The sequence below is a fragment of the Neltuma alba genome, unplaced genomic scaffold, assembly GCF_004799145.2.
Source record: "Neltuma alba isolate B1F8T4 unplaced genomic scaffold, ASM479914v2 tig00011656_pilon, whole genome shotgun sequence".
NCBI classification, from domain to species: domain Eukaryota; kingdom Viridiplantae; phylum Streptophyta; class Magnoliopsida; order Fabales; family Fabaceae; genus Neltuma; species Neltuma alba.
In genome coordinates this window covers 341,504-350,617 of record NW_021636302.1, presented here as the reverse complement: position 1 = coordinate 350,617, position 9,114 = coordinate 341,504, and the positions used below count along the sequence as shown (strand labels likewise).

Below are 9,114 nucleotides of genomic sequence, written 5' to 3'. Positions count from 1 at the left end.
GACAATCGCCAAACTCCCCTAGCTTAGACGTTAGCGAGTTTTGCTTCTAGTTTACTATGTTGACTCTTTTCTTTTCAAGCTTAGCTTGCCTTGTAATCTCCAAAAAAAAAAAAGAGCACACCAATCAATGAAAGGCCTCTATACTTAATATGCTATACCCAGGGCAAGGTACAAGTGTGCCCAAATTTAAAAGCCCTCCTGATACGCTTAAGAAATTATTTTTCAACAAATATGAGTCTGAGTGAAAGAGGTTTCATTCAAACATAAGAGCATGTTATAACATGTTCTCATTCACATCTGAAAGGGAAGATCAATCATTCCATCAACAATAGGGTGAAGTGTCACATCCCACCAATTATAACCCTGGGAATGTGAATAATAAATTAGACAGAGAATCAAATAGTAAAATACACTTAGAGCCGAAACAAATTTTGAGTTGAGATATGACTCTTATTCAGACTGCTATTTTTTAAATTATCGATCCAAGAAGAGCAAAATAAAAAAATTAGAGAAAATTTTCAAAAAAAAATTCCTGAAAATAGTAAAAAGATAAATTAGAAGGTTTGAAACCTTATATAAGGCCCTAGAGGTGGAAATGGCCTAAAAATAAATTACTTCAAAAAATTTTGTAAACAGATGTTTTTCTTGGAAAAAAACAGTAAAAAATTAGCTAGAAATAATTATTTTAAATATGTAAAAAATCCAATAATTCTAGAAAAAATATGAAAAAATTATTTGAGAATTTATTTGAGTTTATAAAATTATTTTCAGGCCCTGAAAGTGAAAGGATTAATTTTAGAATATTAATTACCGAAATCTCATTGGTAAAACTTGATTTTAGAGAAAATTCAAAATAAATAGTTATAAGTTGAGATAAATTCTAAAAAAATTCAGAGGAGCTTCCTATATTAAAATATGATTTTAGATGCACATAAATGAATTTTTAGAGGTTTATAAATATTATTAAAAATTAGATAGGAATTTTAGTCAATACGGCAAAATCAGATAGAAAAATGTTTGAAGATGAAAGGAAATATCCTTCCCTCTTTCTCCAGCCCATTGAAAATTATTTTGGGCCAGAAATAAACAGTAAATTTGTGGTCTAAGTGATCCACAGGATTATAAACTAAAATAATGCAAAATATCACTTGGTTTTATCCAAATCATAATGGCACATGGGTCACTTGTACACTCCTAATTTTCTGCAGCTTCTTAAGGTGTACACATGGCCTTATTCCTCCAAATTTTTAAGGGATACTTGGAAGGAAGAGGAGGCCAAATTGAAGTCTATAAATACCTCCTCTTATAACTTCAATTTCAGTTATTTTGGGCACTTGAAGGGGAGAGATTTTTCTGCAGAAAAACTGACCTTGGAGAGTTGATTTCATGTTGAGATTGGCCAAAAATTATCAAGCAAGAATCGAAGATCAATCGAGGTATGTTAAAGCTTTAATTTGGCTCTACTTCTAACTTGTTTCAAGGGGAATTCGGTGACAAAATTCCAAGGTATTATGCTCTTCAAATTTTGAAACATTGAATAATGATTAGAGAATGATAGAAACCAGATTTAAGGTTTGGAATAACTTGCTTGGTTGATGTTTGGATTTATTTTTGGAAGAAATCATAAGTTCCCTAATTATTGTAACAATTCGTCCAAGTTTGGTTCATGGGGTTAAAAGTTGTTTTAGTTTAATTTGATAATTTCAATGAGTTTAGAATGTGTTTTTGTGTGGGAATATGTCAAAAGAAAGTGTTTGAAACCATTTTGAATCAAAAAGAAAATTCTAACCCTAAACTACATACAATTCAGCTAAGTTTGTTGTAATAAGAAAGAGTTTGATTTTGATAAAACCAAGTTGATATTTGGATTCTGTATGAAAAATTGTATAGGAATGGTAGTTAAGACTTGTCAAACAAAGATGGAAATTAAAGTCAAAAGGTTAAAAAAAACAAAGAGGGTTATATAGTTATATTGATTCCTCATGGTATGTTATATGTAATGATTGATGATATTGCATATGTTTATGCATGAATTGATAGGCATTGAGCAAGAAAACAAGAAGGAACCCCAAAGGCATCAAAGAGGCTGAAAATCTTGAGTTAGAAAGAAGTAACATAGAATTTACAATTTTAATGTTAACTTGATTGTTACATAATATGATTCTTTGAAGATATGCCACGTTGTATTTGAAATTACTTGATGATGTTGACATGTTGGTTAATTGCATTGTATGCCTTGACAATATGTATTAACATATTGATTTTGAATCGATTGGAATAATATTTGCATAGCATAAAAGTGAATAAATGTTTATGAACTTGTTTGTAATATACCTTACTTGTTTGACATTATTATTGTAATTCATTTGCTACTAAGATTCTCATGAAATCCCATTCCTCTCTATATTTAAACAACACCAATATGACCTTCAAGTGGTGTGACCAAAGGCAAAGAGGTGTTGTCTTCATGAAGGAGAATTATTATGGAATTATGTTAGATTTTATGTGGAAACTTTGTAATAAGATGACCTTTAAGGATTGTATATTATGAAGAATTACTTGCTATATGCTATGAGATGTGGCTAAATCATATTTGGGATGGTTATGGTTTATTTTGGCAAGTTTCACATGAAAAGGATGAAAGTTGACCAAATTAAGGATAAAATTTGACCATACTAAAATTTGAGCCATTGATGGAGCTTAGATCTGAAATTTAACAATCTAATATATCATATTTTTAATTTTAAAATGAGTGATATTTCATAAAATTTAGAGTTTTGTACAAAAAATTATGCCCTTCTAAAAGTGAGTATAAATTCTAGAAAATTAAAGAAATAATCAAATAAACAATACATCTTGATGTTAAAACTGAGCATACATGAGTTGGATTCATACTCTAATTGTTCCCCCCCCCTTTAAAGAACTCATTGCAAGCTTCAAGTTGGACTTGGAACCATCTAACTTTAATTTTTCTAGAATCAGTTATGAATTTTCAAAATTTTAAGAAATTAATGTTACAATGAATAGTAACATGAGAAAATAAATTTAAAAATTCAAAATTCTTTCTAAATGCTCCCACTTGATAAAAATTTGGGTAAATAAGTAAGATGTGACATGAAGCAACCTGCTTATGACTAGTCTAACTCGGGTTTAATCCCGATCTAACTCACTAACCCTTAACGCATTATCTTGACCGTTTATTGACCAGTCTGATTTTTAATACCTTGGTTATTTTTCTTGGCGGCGAGCTCAAAAGCTCCAAATTAAATCCTCATATATTTACGATGAAGGCTAAATTTGTTGGTAACAAAGGAGTTATGGTAATTTATGTTATCTCAATAAAATTGTCTATATCTTTTTAAAAAGAAAAACTAGCTATACCGTATCCATATTTATTCGTTTCTTCTTTCACATCTTTCTCATCAGAATTCATGGAAACGTCGTTTGAAGTCCTGGAAACCTTCATTCTTTGTTCCGCTTCTTTCCCGCTTTTTGTTTCCTCAAGAGTTTGGCAACCCCCATAATTACTTTAAAAAACTATACTTCCTCCAATCCTAAATATAAAACTCATTTTGTAAGTTCTAAATATAAAATTTATTTTGTAATATAAATTACAAAATAAATCTTGTATTTACAACCAAAAGAGTATATTCTTACACAAATTGAGACAAAATTCTTACATCCCAAAAAATCATTTATCCTGCTGCCATTACATATTCCTTTTAGACCTTCCCGCTTTGTGTTTTTAGGTTTTTTCTTAAGAGTCAAGCAATGCTACCAGAGTTCAACCCGCTATTTCGGCCGAAAGAGTTTTCCTTGCCATGCTTCGCTGACAAAGCAACCACAAGCTTCTGGGCAATATTTATAACTAGCAGAGACATACATAAATAACCTGTAATAAAACTACTCACAGTTAGGGCACATTAAAAGGGTTTTTTTCTTTTCATTGAAAATGCCCAATTACCAATTAGCACGACCAAGTTGCCTCTAGTATATCTCTATGCACAGCCCAAATTACAGCTGCACATCTCGAGACCACTTGCAAACCAAGAGGGTTTTGGCCCGAAGTCATCAGAATTGTCCGCAAGAGTCAAAATTAAGCCCAAAAACAAGAAAAATTGAGCAACTTCCCATTGACACAAGAAAATTTGACGCGCCCGAGCAAAATAAATAATCTGTGTAAACAAGATTGAACCAAATAAAAGAAAATCTCAACGACACAAAACATTGAAGTCTAACTTCAATTAATTTTACTATAAAGCTGCAGCAAAATTCATTGCACTATGCATAATTATGCCTTGAGACGACCAAAGAACTTTTGCTTCTCCTGTGTTGTCTGGAAGCGACCATGGCCAAACTTGGATGATGTGTCAATAAACTTGAGCTTGATCTCCTCCAGAGCAACACGAGAAGTCTGCTTAAGGAGGGATTGGCGCAATGTGATAACCCTCTTCTTGGGACCAACACAGCACCCCTTGATCATCACATAGTCATCCTTCACAATACCATAGTGAGGGAAGCCACCCATTGGTGTTATGTCCTTCTCAGTCCTAGATGTCAGAAATCAAGTCATATAAATTAAAGTTAAAGCTCACATTACAAGCATGTTAACTGCATGTAGCAATGTCAATATTAAGAAAGCAACTCACCTGTCAAAATCAGTAATAGCCACGTGGGACTCGTCTCCTGCTTTGCCAAGCTTGTAAACCTTCTTGTTCAACTCTGTGCGGTGGTGGTATCCATTCTGACCAGCTCTGGCAACCGTGAAAGAAACTCTGGCAGGATGCCAGGCACCAATACAAGCAACTTTCCTCAGACCCCTGTGAGTCTTGCGGGGAAGCCGGGTCACACCCCAACGAGTGACAACACCTTCATACCCTTTACCCTTTGTGACACCAATGAGATCAATCATCTCATCCTTCTGGAACACAGCATCAACAGGAACCTGCTTCTCAAAGAAATTGTAAGCGTAGTCCACCTTCTGTGCAATTGTACCACCATTGACCTGAATCTCCATGAGGTGTGCTTTCTTCTGCTTCAACCCTTTCATTTTCCTAATCTGGAAGAAACCAACCCACCAAAGTAATACGTGAGTTTGGAAGCCTTGAAGGCAAAAACATGAGATTCGTCTTTAGAATCAAGAATTCGCATCAAAATAATACATTCAAATGAGTACTAAGATAAGCAAGTTATACCTGGGTGTGAGCCAAAACGCGAACGACCGATGCATACTTCTTCATTTTCTCAAGCTGAGCCTGAATGCTTTTCTTCCCTTCTTCAGATTCAAACTGCTTGGAGTACTTTGTGAAAGCCTTCTTCTTGGACTTGCACCAATTCTTATAGAACCTTCGCTTCACATCCTCACTCAAATGCTGAGCCCATACAGTGCCCAATGTCCGCAGACCACGAGGAGTTTTCACATAACCCACAACTCCAACAATAACCATGGGTGGTGTCTCAATAATTGTAACTGGTTCGCAGGTTTCCTTCTTGTGGAGTTCTGATACAATGAAAAATAATCAGATTAGAAAACCAGGCTGGGGAATATAATAATTATCTCTGGCAGTAAAGAGAAGGCGACAACTTCATTTTTAAAAAACTAGAAAAAGAAAAACGAAAAACCAAAGATAATTAGGCAGATAATCAAATGCAGAAAACGCATGTAAATCAAAGCTGAGGTTGAATAAAAACTAACAATGCACTTTTAAATCCATCCGATGATTTCACAAACTCATGGGCATCAGTTTCAGTGGAGCTCACGGAAAAGAGAAAATAGGTGCTACACGTACAAGTGTGTTTCCAAAAACTAGCATCCTCAAAAGTCAAACTTCACTCGAATGATATGAACTTTGAAGGATGAACTTTGTCCTTATGGAACAATGAAACAATGATTGAATATGAAGTCAAGATACGAAATTACAATGATGAATGAAATCATGTTTGATAACATTTCTCATTTCAGGGCCAAATGACATAATGAGCCTTAGAACTGCTTGATACAATAGCATTCAGTGTACTGAAAGAAAGCACCTGGAAATATGTGACCCTGATTCAGATTATCGTGAAAACATAATAGTAAATAGCTAGATACTTAACACCAAAGAAAAATAGCTAGATACCTGCTGATAACTCAATGTACAAACCAAAACTACTAATGAAGAAGAGATATCAACTGATGAAATAAACAAACAAAAAAAAATGACTCACTTGACCCTGGTTTCTCCACCTCTCTAACAATGTGAGTCATGCCTGCCTTGTAACCCATGAAGGCAGTAAGCTTGGGTGGCTTGCTTGGGTCATCCTTGGGGAACGCCTTCACTGAAACAGTAAGAAACCAATCAAAATCAAAATGTCAAAAAAGAAAACACCTACTTGACTGATTGGAAGCTCAGAACACTCAACCCAATTCCATGATAGTACTGTTATTTTGCATCACCGTAAGAATAATAAACTAAAAAACAACATTATAAGGCTATTACAGTATAGAACAATTGTTATACAATAAACTGATACCTTTTCCCCTGTGACGAGCAGCACGTTTCCTGGGGAGAAATCCCAGAGAACCATGCCTGGGGTGTTCGAACTTCCTGTGCGACATCCTTCTCCCCTCCTGTGTTGAAGAACAACCATTCATCCAGTTAAGAAAATCAGATCATAAAAGCTATACTGACAGTAGAGTATCACTAATCTGGGCGTCGCAATCACATTAGCAACGAGAAAATACAATAACTGACGACAAAATAAATACAAAGATATATAAAGCACACTAATAGCAGAAAATGTGAAAGAAAAGAAGAATTCAGAACGACATTAAAAAAACACAAGAAATGAATACTCATTGAAATGGATAATGTGCGCAGGTTCAACGCGTGATCAGGAAGCTAGTGATAAGAAATAGTAGATTCTAAGCACAACGAAACACTTGTAAACATGAATAGAGGAAGGAGAGAAGCAATGAGGGGAGAGCGAAGGAAGAAGGACCTGACTCCTGAAGTTGTTCTGCGGCGAAGTGGCGACCCAGAGCGAAGCCTCATTAAACCCTAGCATGCGCTTATATAGTATTATCATCACAGGAAAGAGTGAAAAATCAATTTACGAAAATACTCCTAGTATTTTTAAAAAAAAAAAAAATACCCCTGCTATCTCTGTATAGTAGGGTATGTAGTATGTAATACGCAAATAATTGGGGCTTAGATGGGATTATAGTTCAATTATTTATATGAATAAAAATAAACTGTCTGTACATAGATGATTAATACATTCCTCCTTATATAAAAAAATAAAAATAAAAAACTCTCGGCCAAAAAACTTTTCTGCAAATACATTATACAGTTACAATATACAACAAAAATCTTACCGATGGCAAAAAAAAATTGAACGAAAATCTTATCAGGTGCTTATTGGAGAGAAAAGTAGAAAGAAAATAGAGTAAAAACTGCGTCTTTTATTTACCTTAATTTTAATTTTTTTTATTATCTATTATCAACATTTAAGAAAGATCAAAACAAATATACAAACCAAAGCCCGCAAAAAAATTTTCTAGGTGCAGATATTCTTTTGTTGAAGACTATCTTATTTGAAGTATTGTTGGAGACTAAATATGAACATATCTCTTAACAGGAATTTGAATATCAATTTATCATATTGTGAGAGACTAATTCCTTTAACTAGACTGAATCCATACTCGCACCTATAACATTTTGATAAAAATGTGTGTTAATGTTTTTGCTTTGATTTCTTCTTCATGTACGGGCCTCCCTTCAGCACCATCTGCTCTAAAACGAGGCGCCTTATTTCATGCAACATTCTATCTTATATTTAGGAAATGTTTTAGTAGAAACCAAACCATAGTTATAAAAGTAATCTTATAGTATACAAAATATGTGAAAAGAGTTTTATTTTAATTTACATGAAAATGTTTTTTAAAATTGTTTTTTGATTTAAGCAAATAAAAATTGATTGTTCATAAGGCAAAAAAAAAAATTTCAATAGAACACTTGTTATGAATAAAAATACACCAGTTATATTGATTAAGCTTGGCAATACTAAAACTTAATCTAATAATACTGAATACTAAAATATTATATAAAAATTCCAATAAATACAAAGATTGTTGAAATAAAATAAGCATTAAAATAAGACAAATCCTGCCTCATGTTCTTAATATAAGAGCTAATTTGACTTTCAATTTGATCATAAATATAAGACCCTTAATCCACTTTGTCTCTTATATTTATCTATTTTTTTAAAATAGTTCTTATCGTAATTGTGCATGTTAAATATTTCATTAAATGACACTTAATTAGCAAAAATATTTTAGGAAAAATAACATCTATTTATTACAAATAATTAATTTAACTAATTTTTTTTTAATCTACTCAAATTAGTTAACAAGTTTTTATATTAAGGACCGGAGACAGTACTAAATTTAAAATCATTAAATGGAACTCAATTACAATATTAATGACATTATAACCTAATAACATGAGACAATTCTTACGAGAAGAAATCATGAGTTCACCCCTACTCATGATACCAAGGCATTAGTGTCCATGTCCAAGGTTGCTGAGTTGGGCCCTCCTGGAAATTATGCAACTCTAATTATGTCCCGCACATGTTTGACTCACTTAACTCGTAAAAATGATAAACTCGGAGAATTAACTAATGAGTTTAGCCAAGTTTATAGCTAGCACGAATTTATGAGTAAGTTAACATTATTTTGTTAGATAGAACAAAAATATCAAATTTGAAGAGGCAACTCATGAGTTTAACAACAATGTCTATCCCTTTAATTGGAAAAAAATCAATTAAGCTAGGAAGTAATTTTAAGACATTATAATTAATTGAAATGGTAAATTAAGTTATTAGGTCTTGACAAGAATGGTTACTATGTAGCATGTATAGAAAAAGAAAGAATGATATTCTCCGATCGAACTTGATCATTCAAATTTTCTGTTTATACATTTCTAACTTATAAAATCATGTTAACTCATTTTTAAACTCGTGTTAGCTATAAAAGGCTTATTAATGAGGGCGTTTTGGTGGGTAATCGTGTAGTTCAAATGACAAACCGTGCAATTGATGAAATTTCATTGTTTGTATTGGCAACAAAGA

The 9,114-nt window shown here is 32.9% G+C and overlaps 1 protein-coding gene across 2 annotated transcripts; it reads right to left on the bottom strand.

Moving 5' to 3' along the window:
• Positions 1-4,096: 4,096 nt before the first annotated feature.
• Positions 4,097-7,048, bottom strand: LOC114716432 (60S ribosomal protein L3-like). Of its 2 annotated transcripts, none has more exons than XM_028901438.1 (6): positions 6,982-7,048; positions 6,514-6,610; positions 6,208-6,318; positions 5,196-5,500; positions 4,650-5,059; positions 4,097-4,550 (listed from the first exon to the last, which is right to left on the bottom strand). In XM_028901438.1, exons 1-6 carry the CDS (start codon positions 7,045-7,047, stop codon positions 4,292-4,294), a joined length of 1,248 nt encoding a protein of 415 aa, XP_028757271.1. In that variant the 5' UTR covers position 7,048; the 3' UTR covers positions 4,097-4,291. The 2 variants fall into 2 exon arrangements, with proteins under 2 accessions (XP_028757271.1, XP_028757272.1); XM_028901439.1 differs by having other exon boundaries at positions 6,987-6,999.
• Between the last annotated feature and the right edge of the window lie 2,066 nt (positions 7,049-9,114).